General features: G+C 45.2%; 2 protein-coding genes across 12 annotated transcripts in view; one reads left to right on the top strand and one right to left on the bottom strand.

Moving 5' to 3' along the window:
* GRAMD1B (GRAM domain containing 1B) overlaps window positions 1-19,758 on the top strand; it is a 212,961-nt gene extending 193,203 nt beyond the window's left edge. For all 11 annotated transcript variants that reach the window (XM_077249616.1, XM_077249618.1, XM_077249617.1 and 8 more), the window contains 11 exons: window positions 3,885-4,038; window positions 4,173-4,350; window positions 5,005-5,148; window positions 5,578-5,696; window positions 5,902-6,044; window positions 6,141-6,244; window positions 9,093-9,296; window positions 11,913-11,997; window positions 13,409-13,516; window positions 13,594-13,714; window positions 14,542-19,758. In XM_077249616.1, the coding sequence (XP_077105731.1) occupies window positions 3,885-4,038; window positions 4,173-4,350; window positions 5,005-5,148; window positions 5,578-5,696; window positions 5,902-6,044; window positions 6,141-6,244; window positions 9,093-9,296; window positions 11,913-11,997; window positions 13,409-13,516; window positions 13,594-13,714; window positions 14,542-14,625 (1,444 nt within the window). In that variant the 3' untranslated portion in view covers window positions 14,626-19,758. The remainder of the gene's footprint in view (window positions 1-3,884; window positions 4,039-4,172; window positions 4,351-5,004; window positions 5,149-5,577; window positions 5,697-5,901; window positions 6,045-6,140; window positions 6,245-9,092; window positions 9,297-11,912; window positions 11,998-13,408; window positions 13,517-13,593; window positions 13,715-14,541) is intronic.
* A 745-nt stretch (window positions 19,759-20,503) lies between these two features.
* Window positions 20,504-21,956, bottom strand: part of SCN3B (sodium voltage-gated channel beta subunit 3) — a 37,321-nt gene continuing 35,868 nt past the window's right edge. The window contains exon 6 of the mRNA XM_077249628.1: window positions 20,504-21,853. The gene's annotated coding sequence lies outside the window, so the exon portion shown is untranslated. The remainder of the gene's footprint in view (window positions 21,854-21,956) is intronic.

Below are 21,956 nucleotides of genomic sequence, written 5' to 3'. Positions count from 1 at the left end.
AGCTCCTTTCCGTCCTTTCCACTGCAGAATCAAGCACTGTCTATATTGTTCCCATGTAAGCACCGCAAGAGTGGACCCGTTCTCCCGGGATCCATCTGCTCTAAACCAGGGGGTGTCCCACCGAAGAACTACTCCATCTAAGCTCACATCCACAGGCTCCCCCACTCCAGTCGACAGCGGTGGCACCATCCTCCCCAGGTCATCGGGGGATAGCACCATTAGCCCCGCCGAGATAAGTCGCTCCCTACTGCGATAGAGGTGGGTCATGGAAGCGGGCTCGCGGAGGGGAGCAGGGACGTCGGCCATACCTGCGCCTAATATGGTTCCATCGGTGTCGCTCCGGTCCGTTAACGAGGACGCTGGAGTCTGCTGCAGCCCGGACCGGGGCTCCTCCAATGGGATGCTCGGACTCGGCTCCGCTGGCTGTGGTTCCTCCTCCTCTAACTCCGAGGTCGGGATTGGTGGACGTAACTCCGCTGTCGGGTCCGCAGGCTTCCGGTCCATCTCCGGTGAAGAAGGGCAGGCCGGAACTGCTTCTTCCTCGCTCAGGCACTCGCCGTTCATTATCGCTGCCTGATAGTCGCTGGCAGTGCATGCACCTAACTCCGCCATTTCTCTGAGGTCGGGCTTCTCCGTCACCAGCCTCTCGCCGTTGCATATCAAGGGGTGTTTCTCTTCTGCTTCGGGGCAGGTCATTCCTCTGCAGCCAGAAGTGCAGGGGGCGGTAGCCATTTCTCGCGCCACACTGGGAGTCTCCGCCCATAACACGCCCTCCTTCCCCTTGGGTGTAGCAATGGCGGCGCCTTTTGGCGGGAACTTTTGGCGGCTAATGGCGCAGCACAGTCTTACAATAAAGTACAGTCCAAGCACAGTAAATCACAGTCTCTAGGCACACATGACCTGATTCTTCAGGCTTAAGTAGATCCTGTTCGTGACGCCAAGTCTGCGGAGCGCCCCCACACCGCCGCAGGGCCGAGGGGTACCCGGAGCCGGGCCTCTGGGTCTCAGTCTCGGGGCTGTCACGGTGGCTAGACCCGGTCCGTGGCCCTGTCCGTCAGTGGGGGACGTCCGGTGAAATAAGTGATGATGATGGTGCAGTAACGGTGGTGTAGCGGTTGTGGGGTGTAAGTCGCGGTAAATAACGAGGACACCAGGTTGCAGTCTCTTTACCTCTTTACTGGAGATCTCTGAGTCCTCAGTCCGGAACACGGTTCACCAGGCTACGCAAATCCGGCCGGTCCAATGGCACCTCCAGAGTTCTCCTCTCAGGTGGAAATCTGTGCCTTCCTTCTAGCGCTATGTGTTGTAGTCCTTCCCTGCTGTGCTTACGGAAAGTAACCCCACAACGGTTGTGTCTGTTTCTTAAGTTCCCTCACAACTCGATTTGATGTTCCTCTGTAATCCACCCCTTCCCTGTATTCAGGTTGGAATGGCACCCGTTTGTCAGGTAGGCCTGGAGTTCTTCCGGGACCCTAGAGTCGCCCCTCTCCCGCAATTGCCCCCCAAGACTTCATAGGTGATATGTGGTAGACAGCCCGCCTGAGACCGACTGTCCTGCCGCTGTTTGGAGTATGGCTTGAAGCTGTATTCTAATCCACTCCCTCGGCGTTCCGGCCACCGGTATTGCGCCTCAGCAGGGTGCTGCCTCTTTCAACAAAACCCCTGCTGGTATTCTCCTTCTGCTTGATCTCGTTTCTCACTCAGCACAATCTATCTCGCTTCTAGTCCTTTCTTGAGTCCCGCCGCTTCCAGGAGCCTGCGCGGACCCGTTACGTTCTTTCAATGCCAAGCCTCTGCCAGGATCCCACCCCTGGCAGAGACCCTACAGTCTCTCCCTTCACAACACCCCCTGCCACAGGGTGTTGCTCCGTTCAATCCCGTCAGCGTTCTCTTCTAACTTCCTGCCTGACCCCCAGTTTACCCACTATGGTGGGGAGTGGCCTAATGAATAGCACCCTTAGCTCCCCCCGGAGGCCCTGCTGTGAAACATATTGGTGTCTGTGATACCTGATTGGAGGAACTCCTTCAGTGCCATCGAACGTACCATGGCTCCCCTTAGTGGCAGAGCCACAGTACTGCAACGACCAGAACTCTGGGGCGCTGCATATGCATGGCTTCTTTTCTTGTTTTTTGTACACACTCAGATGTTGACTAAATAGTTTTCACCTTACAATGTTGTGCCAAAAGCATGAAGTAAGTAGTAGGCAAAAAGGGAATCTTAAATACAGAGAAGTCTCTTTTTGCCTACTACTTACTTCATGCTTTTGGCACAACATTGTAAGGTGAAAACTATTTAGTCAACATCTGAGTGTGAGCACTGACCCTACCACTTATTTGATAGCGTATCCAGATCCTTAGATATTACGAGATAAGTTTTTTTTCACATGTTAGGACATTGAATATCTCTACGGCCATTTTTGTGTGTGTGTGTTTTTTGTGTGGCACATCTTTTGGTATGTTAGGGTGACTTAGGGACCCAAGGGACACCAACGTTGAGCGGGGGCACCATGTCATCATCAACTAGGGTGCCAACCTCCGAAGACAGGTAGGGCCCCCTTAGGGCCTACTAGGGTGAAATTAGTCCCCCTTTTTTCTTACATATATCTTTGTGTAAATTTAGTCATTTGATATTTTCTATTTATATGTGAGTGTTGTTATTGTCACCCGCAATTGGGCATTTTTTAACTACATTATTAAAAGGTATATTTTAGAGGGTTTTTTTCTGCTGTGGTGTTTAAAGACCCTAACCTCTACAACATGGGCAAGACCAAAGATCTTTATAAGGATGTCAGGGACAAGATCATAGACCTGCACAAAGCTGTAATGGGCTACAAAACCATAAGTAAGATGCTGAGTGAGAAGGAGACAACTGTTGGTGCAGTAGTGAGAAAATGGAAGAAATGCAAAATGACTGTCAATCAACATTGATCTGGGGCACCATGTAAAATCTCACCTCGTGGGGTATCCTTGATCATGAGGAAGGTGAGAGATCAGCCTAAAACTACATGGGGGGAATTTGTTAATGATCTCAAGTCAGCTGGGACCACAGTCACCAAGAAAACCATTGGTAACACATTACGCCATAGAGGTTTAAAATCCTGCAGTGCCGCAAGGTCCCCCTGCTGAAGAAGGCACATGTGCAGTCCGTCTGAAGTTTACCAATGAACACCTGGATAATTCTGTGAGTGATTGGAAGCAAGTGCTGTGGTCAGATGAGACAAAAATTGAGATCTTTGACATTAACTCAACTCGCCATGTTTGGAGAAAGAGAAATGCTGCCTATGACCCAAAGAACACCGTCCCCACTGTCAAGCATGGAGGTGGAAACATTGTGTTCAAGGACATGGAGTGGCCTAGCTAGTCTCCAGACTTTTAATCCCATAGAAAACTTATGGATGGAGTTGAAGCTTTGAGTTTCCAAGCGACAGCCTCAAAATCTTAATGATTTAGAGATAATCTGCAAAGAGGAGTGGACCGAAATTCCTCCTGACATGTACGCAAACCTCATCATCAACTAATAAAAATGTCTGACTGCTGGGCATGCCAACAAGGGTTTTGCCACCAAGTATTCAGTCTTGTTTGCCAGAGGCATCAAATACTGATTTCTCACTGCAAAATGCAAATAAATGTATAGAATTTATACAATGTGATTTTCTGGATTTTATTTTTGATATTCAATCCCTCAATGTTAAAATTAACCTACCCTTAAAATTATAGACTGTTCATGTCTTTGTCAGTGGGCAAACTTACAAAATCAGCAAGGGGTCAAATACTTATTTTCCCCACTGCATTTTATATGACAGTGTCAATATATCGCATGCCTTCAGACAGATGGCTTTTCGGGCATGTTTTTTTTTAAACTGTGGTTTACCTCTTGTTCTCAGCTATTGTGAAGAAATCCCAGTGGAGGATGTGGAAGTAAATGACAATTCTTCCAAAAGCAGCGGGGATATTAAGCCAGAAGCAAACTGCAACCTGCAGGAACCATCTCTTACAAGCAGTAATGTGCCATCCACCACCAGCAGTGACCCTCCCACGGTATGCACCACCCATATGTAGAGGTGTGAGGCCTCGTCCAGATGGACCTTAGCATGCAACAGATGGATCTGTTTTCATTTACTTGACATCCTTTATGGGTTGAGTTGTAGTTGATTAATCCTCTCTCCTAATAGTTTGATGGAGGCATCATTGATGACATTGACTGCTCATTGGAAAGCGAGCTGCTTATTGCAAACCTTGAGGAGCAGAAAGTGGAGCTTCTCCCACCTGTCACATCTCCATCCTTGGACTTTAATGATAACGAAGACTTACCCACCGAGCTCAGCGACTCCTCAGAAACACACGATGAAGGTGATTTCATAGCTTGCATATTCTTTCTCATTTTTTGTGGACATGTCTCTCTGCAAATGTTTAGAAATATCTCCAGAAACCAAAAAATCTGTCACCAGTAATGCAGAAAATGGAAAACTAAGAAGAGAGAGATGAGTGTGGCCACCGGACAAGAGCCCTGTGAACACCTCATACCTGCCAGAATCCCTGACGCTACATTTGATTAGCAGGCGCTATGTCATGTGTGTGTCGTGATGTAATGATGATACCAGGCTTACAAATCAGAAGTGTTGGGGATTCTGGCAGGTAGGAATCAGTACCTATGGCTGCCGTCTATCTGCCATGGACTACTGATTTGGCTGCTGGACCAGAGTCCTGCAAATCTAATCGCTTTGCTCATCTCTGATATATAATATTTTATTATATATATATTTATTTCTCTTTAGTTAAAACAAAAACTGGATGCCCCATTAATGTTAATTTCCTAAATTACCGCAATGCAAGGTCAATTACTTGGCTGGTTTGCACATGCGATACATAGTATTTTTGGTGCTCGCTACATCTATATTTTTTAGTCCGGAGCTATGGCCTGTAATGGAGGTGGTGGGTTCACAAAGCTTTATGGTTAGGTTTATGTTAAATTTTGCAGTCAATAAGAATGAATATATTGTGCAGGTGAAGTGCAAGCGTTTTATGAGGACCTTAATGGCCGGCAGTACATCAATGAAGTCTTCAACTTCAGCGTGGACAAATTGTTCAGTCTCCTGTTCACGGAGTCTCAGTTTCAGAGAGATTTCATGGAGCAGAGAAGATTTACAGGTGAGCTACTACTTCAGTCTATTCAGATGGGTCCCAGGAAATGAGAATTGTTTAAAACATAGTCCTTTATCTAAGGCCACCTATATCAGTGTTTCTCTGCCTCAGCTCAAAACCTGGCCTGATTTTGGCAGGTTGGGAAACTGGGGCTGGAGTTAAGACATCTCTCTATTAAAAAGGAAGTGTTCATGCACAACCAGTTCTCCTTTTATTGTCTGTGGGACAGTCAGAGTAAGTCCAGCACAGCGCTGCACTATTTCCAGCAGTCCCAATGACAATGAATGAAGTGAACCTTGGCTCCATTCATAATGGGGGTCAGACCCCCAGCAATCAATAAGGTATTCCCAAATCTTAAATTAACCATGAATCATAATATACAAATGTTTGTAGGCCAAGAGGAGTCTGATAGTTTTGACTATAATTTATTCACAGAAGTTATATTTCATCCTTGGAAGAAGGAAGAAAATGGAAACCAGACTCGGGTTATCTTATACACCATCGCCCTAACAAATCCTCTGGCGCCAAAATCCGCAACGGTAACAGAAACGCAGGTATGGATTCATCCCGACCACTTGCATGGGTTGGATGCATGTACCCTGATATTACTTATTTGTATCACACTTTTCTCACAACGGACTCAGCGCATTTGGAGAGTGAATGAGACAGTTTGGTATAATATCCGGTGAAGGGGCGAGTGTGTTATTTGTCTAGATATATGGTCTCTGCTTTTGAAGTAATCATTACATTTTTTTTCAGACATTATACAAAGCCAGTCAGGAAAGCGAATGTTACGTGATTGATGCAGAAGTACTGACGCACGATATCCCTTATCATGATTACTTCTATACCATCAACCGATACACATTGACCCGAGTGGCCCGGAACAAGAGCCGGTTAAGGTACCTGTCTAACGGCCATGTTACAGGGTAAATCTTTAATATGAGGATCATATGAGGATCATTCCATTCACCACAAGTTTCTCTTCTGGATTGTAGGATCTCTACAGAGCTTCGTTACCGGAAACAGCCGTGGGGGCTTGTCAAGACCTTTATTGAGAAAAACTTCTGGAGCGGTCTCGATGAATATTTTCACCATTTAGGTTAGTTTAATCTCCAAATCAACAGGATCTTTGCTTTTCTCAGCAATTCACCATCTCGGCCTCCTGTTTACTTTTACAGTCTAGTAAGTAGCTTTGAAATGCCCTGTGTATCTCTGAGCAGCGGGTTTATGCTTTCTCACCTAATAATCTACATTAGCACTGGAAGAGCAAAGAAATGTGTAAGCAAGACAAAATCAGTATGCAAGATCTCTGCTTACTATCAGTAACTGGAAACATTCATTGTTTTGTTAAAAGGCTGAAAATGTGCAGGATCGTGTCCTGTAGATTCAGGATCATATATCAGAGCACCTCAACATTATTTCTATTGGGGCAAGTTCTCTGCTTTTGGATGTAAACCATAAATGTTTCTGGTCATTGACATCAAGCAGAAGTGTTGAGAATTTGGAGCAGACTGGAGACTTACAACACTTATAATTACTAAATAATGAAGTCTCACGCCCTGTACCACTCTTAAGCTCCCTCTTCTTTTTCCTTGTCTGAACCCCTCAGCTTTTTACGCTACATCCATTGTCAGGGTTGTCCATTTTGCCCTGTACTTCTGTAATGTATTCTACACAGTGCACTTTGAATATACAGGCCCCTGGGTGCTGCCTTGCAGAATGGACCTCCAGTCCCTTTATGTGGCCTCAGTGCAGTTGGGGCTGTCAAATTCTGACATAAAACAGCAAATGAAGCATTGACGCCAATACAAGACCTCGCACATCTCTTGCCAAATTGCAGTCACAGTTGAATTGACCTTTTTCCACTAATAATGTCCTTTTGATTAACTGGAATTTATATTTTGCATTATGTAATAATACATCCAGAACTGTCACAACCGGAATGTGAAGTGGGGTTGGGATGCAGAGTCTGTTTTTTAGGATACCAGGTAATTGCAATGATACAATGTACCGTATATACTCGAGTATAAGCCGAGATTTTCAGCCCAAAGTTTTGGGTTGAAAGTGCCCCTCTCGGCTTATACTCGAGTCACGGTCTGTGGCAGGGTCGGCGGGTGAGGGGGAGAGGGCGCTGAGGCATACTTACCTAGTCCCGGCGATCCTGACGCTCCCCCTGCCCGTCACACTGTCTCCGGGTGCCGCAGCTCTTCCCCTGTACAGCGGTCACATGGTACCGCTCATTAAACTTACGAATATGGACTCCACTCCCATAGGGGTGGAGCCGCATAGTCATTTCTCTAATCAGCGGTGCCGGTGACCGCTGACAGAGGAAGAGGCTGCGGCACCCGGAGACCAGCTGTCCGGGGGAAGGAGCGGGACGCCGGGAGCAGGTAAGTATCGCATATTTACCTGTCCTCGTTCCACACGCCGGGCGCCGCTCTGTCTTCCCGGCGTCTCTCCGCTCTGACTGTTCAGGTCAGAGGGCGCGATGACGCATATAGTGTGCGCGCCGCCCTCTGCCTGATCAGTCAGTGCGGAGAGACGCCGGGATGGGACGCTGAGGAGCTGCAAGCAAGAAAGGTGAGTATGTGATTTGTTTTTTCTTATTGCAGCTGCAGCAGCAGCGTTATATATGGCACAGATTTATTTGGAGCATCTATGGGGCCAAACTGAACGCTGCAGAGCATTCCATATGGGGCAGCTTTATATGGAGCATCTATGGGGCCAAACTGAACGGTGCAGAGCATATAGGGCACAGCTATATAAGGAGCATCTATGGGGCCAAACTAAACGGTGCAGAGCATATAGGGCACAGCTATATAAGGAGCATCTATGGGGCCAAACTGAACGGTGCAGAGCATATAGGGCACAGCTATATAAGGAGCATCTATGGGGCCAAACTGAACAGTGCAGAGCATTCCATATGGGGCAGCTTTATATGGAGCATCTATGGGGCCAAACTGAACGGTGCAGAGCATATAGGGCACAGCTATATAAGGAGCATCTATGGGGCCAAACTGAACGGTGCAGAGCATATATGGCACAGCTTTATGTGGAGCATCTATGGGGCCATACTGAACGGTGCAGAGCATATAGGGCACAGCTTTATAATGAGCATCTATGGGGCCAAACTGAACGGTGCAGAGCATATATGGCACAGCTTTATAAGGAGCATCTATGGGGCCCTTCTGAACGGTGCAGAGCATTATATATGGCACAGCTTTATAAGGAGCATCTATGGGGCCATAATGAACGGTGCAGAGCATATATGGCACAGCTTTATATGGAGCATCTGTAGGGCCATAATGAACGGTGCAGAGCATATATGGCACAGCTTTATGTGGAGCATCTATGGGGCCATAATGAACGGTGCAGAGCATTGTATATGTGGCACAGCTTTATATGGAGCATCTATGGGGCCATAATGACCGGTGCAGAGCATTCTATATGGCACAGCTATATATGGATAATATATGGGGCAATAATCAATGGTATGGAGCATTATATATGGCACAGCTTTATATGGAGCATCTATGGGGCCATAATGAACGGTGCAGAGCATTCTATATGGCACAGCTATATATGGGGCAATAATCAATGGTATGGAGCATTATATATGGCACAGCTTTATATGGAGCATCTATGGGGCAATAATGAATGGTATGGAGCATCTATTTTTATTTTTGAAATTCACCGGTAGCTGCTGCATTTTCCACCCTAGGCTTATACTCGAGTCAATAAGTTTTCCCAGTTTTTTGTGGCAAAATTAGGGGGGTCGGCTTATACTCGGGTCGGCTTATACTCAAGTATATACGGTACCTACAAATATGACACCAAGTGGGTTTTTATGAAGCCCTGGTATGGCATGAACATGGGATCGTTGATTGTAGACACTGACAGAATATATTTGCTGAATACTGATTATTGGATTCCTTTTTTTTTTGCAGAGAATGAACTGACCAAAGCAGAGACGGCTTACCTGTCTGACCTACATCGACAGTCCCCCAAAGAGAAGAGCACCAAGATCACCTCTACACGCCGCAGGAAGCGTCCTCATACTCACTTGCGAATCCCTCATTTGCAGGAAGTGCTCAGCCCAGTTACCACCCCGACAGATGAGGAGCGGCAACATCGCGTCCGACATGTAGCAGGTCAGAAGACGTTAAGCTCCCTGTCTACTTTGCGTTATCGATTTAAAGATGATTTATGTGCAAAAATAAAAAAACTAAACAATTCTATGGAATATTCAGGTAAATTCTGTGACGTGGGAAAGGAAATGACCTAGAAATATAGCAAGTGCCAAATGAATGTTCATCTCGCTATTGAGTTGCCGCACTAACTGTTAATTTGGCGCTTTATGCTACTTATGTAGTGCATTCTACACTTCTCAAAAAAATAAAGGGAACACTTAAACAACAGAATATAACTCCAAGTAAATCAAACTTCTGTGAAATCAAACTGTCACTTAGGAAGCCACACTGTTTGACAATCAATTTCACATGCTGTTGTGCAAATGGAATAGACAACAGATGGAAATTGTTGGCAATTATCAAGACCCCCTCAATAAAGGAGTGGTTCTGCAGGTGGGGACAACAGACCACATCTCAGTACCAATGCTTTCTGGCTGATGTTTTGGTCACTTTTGAATGTTGGTTGTGCTTTCACACTCATGGTAGCATGAGACGGACTCTACAACCCACACAAGTGGCTCAGGTAGTGCAGCTCATCCAGGATGGCACATCAATACGAACTGTGGCAAGAAGGTTTGCTGTGTCTGTCAGCGTAGTGTCCAGAGGCTGGAGGCGCTACCAGGAGACAGGCTAGTACACCAGGAGACGTGGAGGGGGCCGTAGGAGGGCAACAACCCAGCAGCAGGACCGCTACCTCAGCCTTTGTGCAAGGAGGAACAGGAGAAGCACTACCAGAGCCCTGCAAAATGACCTCCAGCAGGTCACAAATGTGCATGTGTCTGCACAAAGGGTTAGAAACCGACTCCATGAGGATGGTCTGAGTGCCCAACGTCGACAGATGGGGTTGTGCTCACAGCCCAACACTGTGCAGGATGCTTGGCATTTGCCACAGAACACCAGGATTTGCAAATTCGCCAGTGGCGCCCTGTGCTCTTCACAGATGAAAGCAGGTTCACACTGAGCACATGTGACAGACGTGACAGAGTCTTGAGACGCCGTGGAGAGCGATCTGCTGCCTGCAACGTCCTTCAGCATGACCGGTTTGGCAGTGGGTCAGGAATGGTGTGGGGTGGCATTTCTTTGGAGGGCCGCACGGCAATCCATGTGCTCACTAGAGGTAGCCTGACTGCCATTAGGTACCGAGATGAGATCCTCAGACCCCTTGTGAGACCATATTCTGGTGCGGTTGGCCCTGGGTTCCTCCTAATGCAGGACAATGCCAGACCTTATGTGGCTGGAGTGTGTCAGCAGTTCCTGCAAGATGAAGGCATTGAAGCTATCGGCTGGCCCGCCTGTTCCCCAGACCTGAATCCGATTGAGCACATCTGGGACATCATGTGTCGCACCATCCACCAACCTCACGTTGCACCACAGACTGTCCAGGAGTTGGCAGATGCTTTAGTCCAGGTCTGGGAGGAGATCCCTCAGGAGACCATCCGCCGCCTCATCAGGAGCATGCCCAGGCGTTGTACAGTAGGGAGGTCATACAGGCACGTGGAGGCCACACACACTACTGAGCATCTTTTCCTTGTCTTGAGGCATTTCCTCTGAAGTTGGATCAGCCTGTAACTTCTTTTTCCAGTTTGATTTTGAGTATCATTCCAACTCCAGACCTCCGTGGGATATTAGTTGTGATTTACATTGATAATTGTTTTATTGTTCTGAACACATTCCACTATGCAATGAATAAAAATTTGCAACTGAAATATTTCATTCAGAGATATCTAGGATGTGGTATTTTAGTGTTCCCTTTATTTTTTTGAGCAGTGTATATAAGCTGCACACTACCCAAATAAAATAGACATGCTGATTACACAGCGTCATGCGACACTTTGATTAGGATTATCTGTAATTAACCCTTGTAGGTATTGAATAAAGGGTGAATGCTGGATCACCCATCCATTCGAGATTTTCCTCTGCATTTAGAGAGCAGCATGGAGGAGAGAATACCTTGAGACCCTAGTTCTACTGATTGAGGACTGGGGTCCCAGCCGTGGAGCCACCTGTGATGAAACATCACATCGTGGTGGATAGGTGATAAGTATCAATTGTGGAAAACCCCTTTAATGACATTCATCACCACTGTCAGGATCTCTGCTTTCTGCCATGATTCCCTTTTACATTCAGGGGCTAAATACCCGTCCTGATCTTGTCCATATGACACAGGTGCAGAGTTCGGTACAAGACAGATGAGAAGGTTCCCCGCCCCAGAGTGTAAAAGGAAATCATAGCTGCAAGATAACAATCTGAAAAGTCATCTGAGAAATAGCAAATGAACAGAGGAGTCCATGGAAATGTACAAGTGTAGATGCAACTGACATTATCACAGATGCACATGAGAAACAGTATTTGCTTCTTGGTGCAACTTTGCAAACACTTTTTCTTTGGTACGATGCATCTAAAATAAAGGAATTGCCTGCAGCTCCTGTGCAGACCTATGTGCAACAGGTCGATTCATGTCCTGCACAGTTACAGACTTATAATATGGTCACAAATCAGAAAAGTGAAATAGTTAACTTTACTATGGTACATTTGTGTCAGCTTTCCAGTCTGGTTAAACTTTCCATTTTTTATTAGGTTCCACTCAGACTCGACATGTTCCTGAAGAAAAGCAGAGTCAGCTGCAGAGCATCTCCAAACTCCTGCTGGTGATCAGCTGCGTGTACGTATATAATATATTATGTGGGTGTGCACGGCCATTATTAATAAGGTTACAATGCCAGATACAAAGATTCATCTGGACCTGTATGAATCCTGATATTCGAGGGTTTGTCGTGTGACCCGTCAATGGACAGCTGTAATTTGCCATATGCACCTTGAAGGATGGCGATTGGCTGTGCTTCCGTCACATGACTTACATTTATATATTTGTATCTTGGCCTAAATAAATATGTCTGTTAGTTCAGTAAGAAGATACCTGGCTGCTCCATATCCATCTCCCCACTTATCTCCTGCAGTAAAAAGCAAAGCTTTATATAGAATTGCAGAAAGATTTACCAATGTTTTGGATGGCATCGATGCTTTTAAGATTTAGGCACTGATGCCCCAGTAAAAATGTAGGTTGCTATGTCTTCATCTAAAATGTTTTTTTAGAGAGAAAAACATCCAAAAATTGTATTCTGGTTAACACTGAAAAAGTGTGATCTATCTGACCAAAGTTGGATGGAGAGGGATAAGAATCCAACCTGCCATATACTTTTTCATGGATCGTCTGACATTACAGGGGTTGTCCACTACCCAGACAACCTTTCTTAAATATTGTATTATCCAATGTAAAATAAAATTTCCCGCACCTCCTCAGTGATGTCAGGACTGGCTCTCCTTATTCTCGCGTGATATTGGCTGTAGTTTGCGTAGTTTGGCGATCAGCAGTCGCCGATGGACTGCTTCACTCACGCTTCAATCAGACAAAGCTTATAAGTGCGAGAACTGCAGCCCATTGGCTGATTGGCTGCAGCGCTCACATGGCATAATAATATCACGTGAACTTTGGGAGAATCGGTGCTGACATCGCTGGAACGGCGCCGATGCAGGAGGTGAGTATCTGTGATTATTATTTTACACTGGGGAATATAGTATTAAGAAGATGTTGTCAACCCCTTTAATCTGACCAGTCATACGGCACTATCACTGACCGCTATACGCCTCGCTTCCTGCACCCTCACACCAGCCTCTGTGAAGCTGCTCATCCACATGTAGCTGTAAATCACAGCACAGAGCACATGGGTGAGGAGATGAAAACCCCATCAACATGGCGAAGAGAAGACAATCAGCACTGCCTGCTGCAAACTCAAGAACAGAGTCTGCATGTAACCCTCTGACTCTGTGGATTTGTGGCAAAATCTTTAACCTGTTTTTTTTCTACCTGTAGACGTATTCAAAATGTGGGGCTAATACCCAAGGGTTAAGCACATTGTCCCATGGAGCCTTGCTGTAGACAGGGAACCCTTTGAAATATATAATGTATATGTGAAGCTGATGTGCAGAGCGCTCGGGAATTGTCATCATTCTGACAGTATAACCGTTCTAAAGTCTGGGCCAAACTCACTGCTGTTTCTGGGATTGTTCTGCAGTCTGGTGCTGTTGGTTATGCTGAACATGATGCTGTTTTACAAGCTGTGGATGTTGGAGTACAGCACCCAGGCACTTTCTACGTGGCAGGGCCTCAGAATACAAGAAAGGTGCGTACATTAGAGGCAACGCTGACAGCAGCAGAATCTCAGTGTTCCTGGCTATAACCCTAACTTCTTATATGCAGCGCAATCCCACAGTCACAAGCCGAATGGACCCAGCTATTAGAGACTCAGCAGAAACACCACGACTCTGAGCTGCAGAAGTGGAGGCAGATTATCAAGTCATCTGTGATGCTGCTAGACCAGGTAAATGAATACGTCCCTCCAAAATAAGTACTAGTATCGCCCTGCGCACCTGTGAGGAGTGCTCGTACATAACCCACAGTGTATCTCATCTGTAAGCCGCTATTCTCTGATATCAGCCGGCCTGACTGAACACCAGAACATCCTGATGGGTGCTGAAAACCTCCAGGTGCATATACATAGCAGCAGATCCTATTATAGTTCAGCTGTGTCTGAGGCGATGTGCCTTTAAGATGGGGAATAGAGGAGTTACAGAGCCACGATCGCACACCGAGTTTAACTCTGGGGCAAATATAATGTCAGCACACAGTTATCTCTGGGGCAAATATAATGTCAGCACACAGTTTTCTCTGGGGCAAATATAATGTCAGCACACAGTGACATTTTCTAAACTAATATATAATTATAGCTGTATGAGAAATTCCAGAATTCTCTTACTTTTTTATTATAAATTCCCCAAATTACATCTGTCACCTTGCAGTCAGACCCCCACTGATCCTAAAGAGTTTTAAAGTGCCATGTGAGTGAAGCGGTATTCCATGTCCGTGACCCCCCATAGTAACCGACAATGAATGGAGCAGTGGTCACTCGTGCACGGTCTCGTCCTACATGACACCCCCCTCATTCTTTATTATTGGTGTTGTCCCAGCGCCCAGATATATAATGTGGGTAAATGATGGTGGAGTAACCAAAATGCTGAATTTCTGATCAGCTGACAGGTTCCCTGAGGTTTCGTGCCTTTGAACGTACACTTGTCCCTTGTGCCGCTTTGCTGTGTGAACACTTTTGCGCTCTCGGTCTCTAATATGTGAATGTATTTCCTTCTCCAGATGAAAGACTCGTTGATAAACCTTCAGAATGGAATTGTCTCTCGAGACATTGGCTCCGAGTCTGAGGACAAACCGTACCAATGAAGGTCGTGAGAATGGACGAAAGGAGAATATTGTGCAATATGTGTATAGAGAAGATTTATATGTAGATACATATATATATGTATACTATGAATACAAATTTATATTCTAGAATGAATTTTACAAGCGAGCAGCTGCACAGAGGCGATGTCTTCTCCAGCTGCCGGAGACTATCGGCTCAGAGATGCTGGGAATGGTGTTTTCTGACTTTTATTTTCTCAGCGTTGTGAAGTATGATTGGCGCAGCACTTCCTCCATCCGAGGACCGTTCTCCACCCAGTGTACAATTCTGCGCCGCTGCTCTACCTCCGACACCTGCAAACTTTGCCGATGTCAGCCTGACGCTGTCCGGCATGGCAGAGGTCTATGCTGGTGTCCAAGTGGTCAGGTGCTGAGGAGACAAACAGAGGCAGCCCCAGATCTAGGAGTAGAAGAGGAGCCAAAGGCACAATCGCTCCAAACGGATGTCTTGTTTCATCACAAACTCTTAAGGACAAATCCGTGAAGACTCCACTGCCACCGAGCACTGGTCCAATCAACCTCGACAGTGCGCAATCTGAGAAGTGTCCTGTCTCCTGTACGGAGCAATACATGGAAGAAGCGAGTTTTTATAATATTTTTGAGGGTTTTTTTCAGTAATTTAAAGCTTGAATATTAGGGATTTATTTGTCTTACATTTCAATAGTATGTGAATTCCTTCTTTGGAATAAGCAGGGGTGCCTACAGCCCTTCTCCACGTTGCGGCTGCAGGGTTTTAAGGCTCTGAGGAACCTTGTCACACCAATGTTTGGTGGTTACGACTTATACCTTATTTATTTTATTTTGTTTTCCTGAGTTTAATCAGTGACGGTTCTTCCTAAATACAATGCGGATGAAATATTAGTATCCGTGCAGAGTATAAAAGATGCAGATATCTGGTGAACTACAAGTTCTAGCTCGCTCTAGTGGCCAGTGTCCAAAAGACCTGCCAAAACTTTTATCTACCAGGTTGCCCAGCCGTAAGATAGTATCCTCTAGAATATCTGGACAGGATATGATTTCCATCAATGCAATACAAAAAAAAAATACTTGGTCAGCTAGCAAAATATTAGATAATTGTAAATTGCTAATTAATTGGGGTGGACACAGCTCTTGAGTGTCGTCCACACGTCCCACATTGTATTTAGCGTTCACCGACGATGATTAAAACCGTCGCCCCGCTCCACTTTATTATATGAATGACTGTTCAGCAAAATATGAATGTGTCCGATTAGATGAAAAAACAAATCTGATTATATAAGGGAATGCTGCTAGAAACTATTGAATATCTAAAGATGATGATGTTGACAAGACAATGGGGCAGGAGGAGTCTGGTTTTGTCTCCTGCACCTTTAGGAAGGGCTTTCTGTTGACCAGCAGGCTTTGGTTGACACTGCCATATATCTGCTAAGTGGAGCTGAGGAGGCTCTGTCCGGTAGCTGGCTGCCTGTATATTGGGGTCCGGGTGTTTGCATATATGACAACCGCCCTTCCCCTTACCACGGTTAATCTGCGTCCTGTTGTCTGTGACCCGGGCAGGTTTCTGTGTTCTATTTATTAATGCCAAACCATTACATAACTTTATTAGGCCAGGTTTATTGCTTCTGTAACAATCTTTTTTTTTAGTTTTTTTCCATTGCATTAAAATAAAATTGTAAAATACTTTGCAAATAGTCAGGATCAAAAAATCTTCTTCCTTCTCCTTCTGTGCAGCTCCCATGCCGACCTGTGAGTCTTCAGTGTTATACGTGTGATCCTGCTCTTCTCTCCGTTTTTACTCTGTAGATTGAAAAGAAGAGAGAGCAAAGGGAGTGATGTGACCCATCACTTGCTCAAGGATTTATTTGTAGTTGGTCACCGTGGAGACACATGGGTTAGCACCAGAGCTGTATATGATATTTTTAATCAAGACCATTTGCAAGACATTGATTGGAAAGTGCACATATCCTTCAAGTAGGAACAGATGGAGGTACTGACATGAGCGCTGCCGCTGAACCCAGCTGTAAAGTCGTCCTCGTGTCACAAAATCATGCTCGTTCTTCCAAGTCCATAGAGCGGTTCTGAGAATCCAAAGATTGCTTAAAGGTCTGCTGCTCGCCCCCTTGCCTGGCTGCTCCTTACTAAGGAACAGACTGAAGCATTGAGACTTATACAGTGTCATAGACGATAACTACTGCAGATATACCGAACTACTGTATTTATCGTTATTTATTCTGATGGTTTTGTATCTGATCGCGATTTGACCCCCATCTATCCCCTTTCCCCGCATCTTGTATTTTGGCTCTTGATTTTTATCCGTTTCATATTATGGTGGATCCCTGGGGGGATTTCTTCCCCGCTGCTCTGATGGCTGTGCACAAAGCTAACCTATCCATTTCTGCTTATTTAGGGTAGGACCAGTACACAGGATATTTCCACCTTTTATGATGTGTCTCGTGCCCATTGCATGGATAGTAGCCGTTATGTCACCTTAGGTTTGCTGATGACTGTACAGACGTTTCGCTCTTATATCTGGGGCATGACATGTTACGTGGGGACACCACGACCTGGCGACTGCATTTCTCTTCCATGTCCTAGTTAATATTTTCCTCCCGTGCTGGGATATTATCCAGCACCACAGCTGTGCTGATGATAATGGGGAGTATGAATGTAACCCTACGTTAGTCTGGCTTTAATGATCATGCTGCTATTTTTGGTTTGCCTTTGTGGTAATGCTAATCTTAAGGCTTCCTGCCCATGGCTACATGTTTAGTTTATTTAGGGGGTGATATGTGCGGTGCTGACACGTCCGGCGATAAGATGTGTTCTGCACAATGGGATGCTGCATGCCAACATGTAGCAGAAGCCTTGTCGTCAGATCGGAGCTGGAGCCATTTCTATTGAGATTCTGTAGTCGATGTAGAATGGCTAAAGCCCATAGGGAATGTATGAGGCATTAGTGCATGCCGTGACCCTATTATTCCTGCAGAGTTGCCGTGCTCTACAGAACGGTGCACAGGGTATATCCATTCACTATCCAATTACTACGGCAATTGGATAATGTAAAAAAGTAAAAATGGTTTATTCCAAAAAATAGCGCCTCATCTGTCTGCAGGTCACATGTGGTATTACTGCCCAGCCCTGATCACCTTAATGGAGCTGATCTGTAAATACCAGACAAATCCAATCTGTAAAATCTGGACAACCCCTTTAACCTATCGGTGATGGTGATTAATATTCGCCAATCTCCGGACCGACAGATTTTGCAATACTGGAACTCTAATCATGCAGTTGTCAGATGCACCTGTCGGGGCATGATGAGAGTTGTAGTTCTGTAACTACTGGGGAGCCACAGTTGGAAGCAGATTTTTGTAGTGGGTGTTGTGGTTCTCATTCCTAGATCCCAGTAGCATCTGTAGCCGCAGGGTCCTGACACACCAAACCCCTAATATTCTTGCACTTTATGCACAAAATAACAAGTCTTAACATTTCAATACAGATACAAGGGGATGTGGGAACTGTCAGAGGTCTCCTGTCTGTGACTTTCCAGCTGGTGCAAAACTTCAATTCCCGGCATGTCCATTAGAGGGAGTTGTAGTTCAATTTGGTAACACAAAATAATAACCAAAAAGTGACGGCTTCTGGCTGCATAGTGGGAGCTTGTCACAAAGTCTTATCATATTTTATGCTCTGTTATTGGATGTGGTCGACCTGGTAGATTTGTCATTCTGGAAGCCGTACACAAAGTTTCCAGCTCTGGAATGGAACTAATGGGGATATCTGATTGCACAAAGCGGGGAATATCGGCTGCTGCTTCTTTCCGATGAGGAAATCTTCCCCTGCTTGGTTGTATGTACAGATGACATATCCATGGGCTTCCAACCCAGCATGGCGGCATGTAGCTATAATTTATCCTTGTTTTCCACCCTTGTGCCTCCTCGCCTGTCTCATATCTGTACATTTCTCCATTTGCCTTTTAAGGTGTATTTTAGTTTCATCTAAAATGTAATTCTGTTTCTTTCTAGTAGATTTTTTTCCAGTACCTTATGTTAAAGATCTGCTTGCGGTCAGTGAATGGAGGCAGGAGACCCACCCTGTTGGTGTCCCGCTGACACAGGCGCATGATTTGTGACTGTGTGCAATAACATGATCAGGTTGTGGAGGACGATCCCATTCACTGACACTAGATTGGGGAGGAATTGGGATGTGACTACATCTGGTGAGTGCCCTATAAACGTCATGATACAGCGAATGTATGGGGGAACTGAGTGGCCAGGGGATATCGCCCTGACGGCCTTCTCACAGTCGCTGCAGTATTACATTTTCCATCCCGGGTCTTGTTCGCCATCTCCTCTACCTGGCAGATGTGTGTATGAGCCCTCGACGTCAAGATATTGCCATTTTACTGCACCCGCCTGTTTTCTACCTGTATGCCTGGTGTCTGTAAATACAGCAGAGACAAATTTTGCATATATTTGTCTTATCTGTGTATTGTGATCACTCACTAACTTTACACGCAGTCCTATGTAAATCCGCATGGTGATACCACAGTGAGTTGTGCCAAATAACAAACCCAGATCTGCTGTATCTGACAGAGGGCCTGTACAGATAAGCGCATACCATGCTGTATACTTCTTTTTGCAAAGTGTCCCTATGTCGGATAGAGGCCATGGCACCCATTCTGTGGGCACAGTGGGCATATACCCCTGAGGGTATATAAGCACATTCTGCACATGGTTTGTAGCAGGTACCAGGCGCAGGGGGAAAGTAATGGCTGTAAAGTCTCAGTACGGCCTCTATGGTGATATTCTGCTCCTGATACGGGCAGGTGGTCACCGTACACCTAGGTCTGTACGCCAATAGAGGCGTGTTTCCCATAATCCTCTTCTTGCAGCGTTGTGTCGTCCGGGGCCCTCCTTCATCTTCATTATTCCGGTTGTCTGGTGCTAATCTATTGGCGAGCTGAGCTAACACTGAGCAGTATGGATGGTGCTTACATATAGTAAGACAATAACTCTGCTTACTGAGACCGGGCATTTATCGTTCTGTTTTTATGTTCTAGAATAATACATTGTACATTTATGACGTTGCTCTATTTATTGTGCTTGCTGCAGAGATGATGTTATATTTTTGTGAAATTTGAAGGGATGGTGGCTGTGTATAGTGTGAAGTGGTTAAGGAAACGACGGCGGACTGTATGATGTATAAGTCCTGTATACGCAGACTATGGAGGTGGGTGCCTGTGACTGGCAAAGCTGCATTTCTATGGTAGGACTGCTTTCTGCCCTCTATAGGTCACCAAGGGAATGACAAGAAGCGAGATGTGCATCCAGCGGGTGTTATGGGCTCTATGCACCCAGGATCTGAGCATTGAGCACCCATCGCTTGTGTATAAAGATTGACATCAATGGAAACTCTCTTGTATGCAGTAGAACGTAACCCTTTCACCACACTTGTCCAATCCTGCAGATATATTGCACTTGTGCCGCCTATCAGTCAAGAGATCTCTCCAATCATCTATGGGGATGTTGATTGTTCTAAGGTGTTATTGAGTTACTGGCCTCCGAACGTCGGGAACTTGAACTGTAAAAATTAATATTTAAGAAAAAAAATCAAAAACATATAAAAAAACAAAACAAAAAACCTTTGCGCTGTGCGCAGGGGCATTGTATCCAGGGGGCCTGGTAGCATAGATATATCAATGGCTTTTCAGCCAAAACTCAATGTGAAATAGCTAGGACAACTCAACTATGAATAAAACGAAATATTCCAATGTGTCTCCGAGTCGTGATTTGCTCTCTGCTGATCCTGATCGCCCCCTGCTCCTTGCTTTACACTGCAGCCCGATAACAAACACATCTCTGATTGTCTTCATTTCAAAAGAAAACTTCGAAACCACAAGTTTATTAGTCTTAAAAAGTGTTTGGCAGGTAACAGCTAAAAGTATTAGGAAGACATTGCCCCCTCAAGAAAACAAAATAAGACAATTGTGACATCCTCTCCTATAGAAGTAACAGTCTTGGTTGTGTTTACTATTCTGCAATAGTGCTAGACCGTGACTATGAATATCAAAAGGATGAGGAGATGGTCGGTAAGGTGCTCGCCCGGTCATACATGGTGCCAGAAATCACAGAAATGGTAGAAGATGGTCACAACGTCCGCCGGCATAGTCACAATATAACAAAGTACGTCATCAAAGAGGGATGGGATGAAACCATTGCTTGATACTGTCAGATACTGGATGAGCCAAGTCATTAAAAGCAGATACTTGTCAGATAAGAGACACTTTCGCTAGACCAGACTTTTTGATCGTAGGTTTAGTTATAGATGTTTAGGGTCGGCAGTTGTTCCTGGGCCCTTGGGTCACAGGATGGCAGTGTTATACATGGCATAGGCTAGATTGGGGCCTTGCTACAGATTGTACAAGCTTCAAAAGTGTGAAGAAAGCCAGTATCAGCTCATGACACAAAGTCCAGCCGTTTATATAGATATATTATAGGTCATGCATATAAAGAGTGGAGCAGAGAACGGTGATATTGGCAATAGCAACCAAATTTCATTTAAGCACATGAGACACAACCCCCAAAAAAGACCTGCATCCCATAGAATATGTGTCTCCGCTGCCAATGTACTAGTCACTGGTACAGTAACGTTTCCACATTGTAGCAGCTTGTGGTTTAGTGTTTCCATGATGCACATTTTCCAGCACCAGTAAATGATTCCGATTCACCAAGACAGGAGTCCGCTGCTCGCACCCATGGGGCCAATAAGCACCAATGCAGGGAGGCGCGGATCTATAAAAATATTTGTAGGATATTGCATCATTGGAAAAAATGTAAATAATTTCAGAGAAGAATTTAACTACCTTTATACCTTCTTTAGGCTTTTGGTTGCTATGGGAAATATCACTTTTGCTTGCATTAGTTTTCTTTTTAGACATGACAGAATATCCAATAAGAATTGTTGTGTTTTTTAAGTTTTCTTTTTCCATTGATCAAGAACTAATCAATAGTTAGAATCCCTGCACCTTCAACTCCTGGATTTTAATGTTCTTTCTTCAGGACTCCATACAGCACGTTACATACATGTGTGAGCCGTTGTGAATGTTTACAGAGCAGGTAAGGCATTATAGACAGAGATGTTCTTGTAGAAGCCGTTAAGAGATTGGATATATGGGAGATGGGTTTGTATGGCTAACTCCTGTTCACACGTTGATAGGAGACTGAACGGCCACCTAGGAAGTGAAGACATTAATCATGAAAGCAGTTCCATGGCATTATGTAAACTGAGGTGAGCAGGTTCATAAAGCTAAATGAAATAAGTTCACACCAGAATTG

This window comes from Ranitomeya variabilis, chromosome 4 (genome assembly GCF_051348905.1).
Source record: "Ranitomeya variabilis isolate aRanVar5 chromosome 4, aRanVar5.hap1, whole genome shotgun sequence".
Lineage (NCBI taxonomy): Eukaryota > Metazoa > Chordata > Amphibia > Anura > Dendrobatidae > Ranitomeya > Ranitomeya variabilis.
The sequence above is the reverse complement of the archived record's forward strand: the minus strand, read 5'-3'. Positions and strand labels throughout refer to the sequence as shown.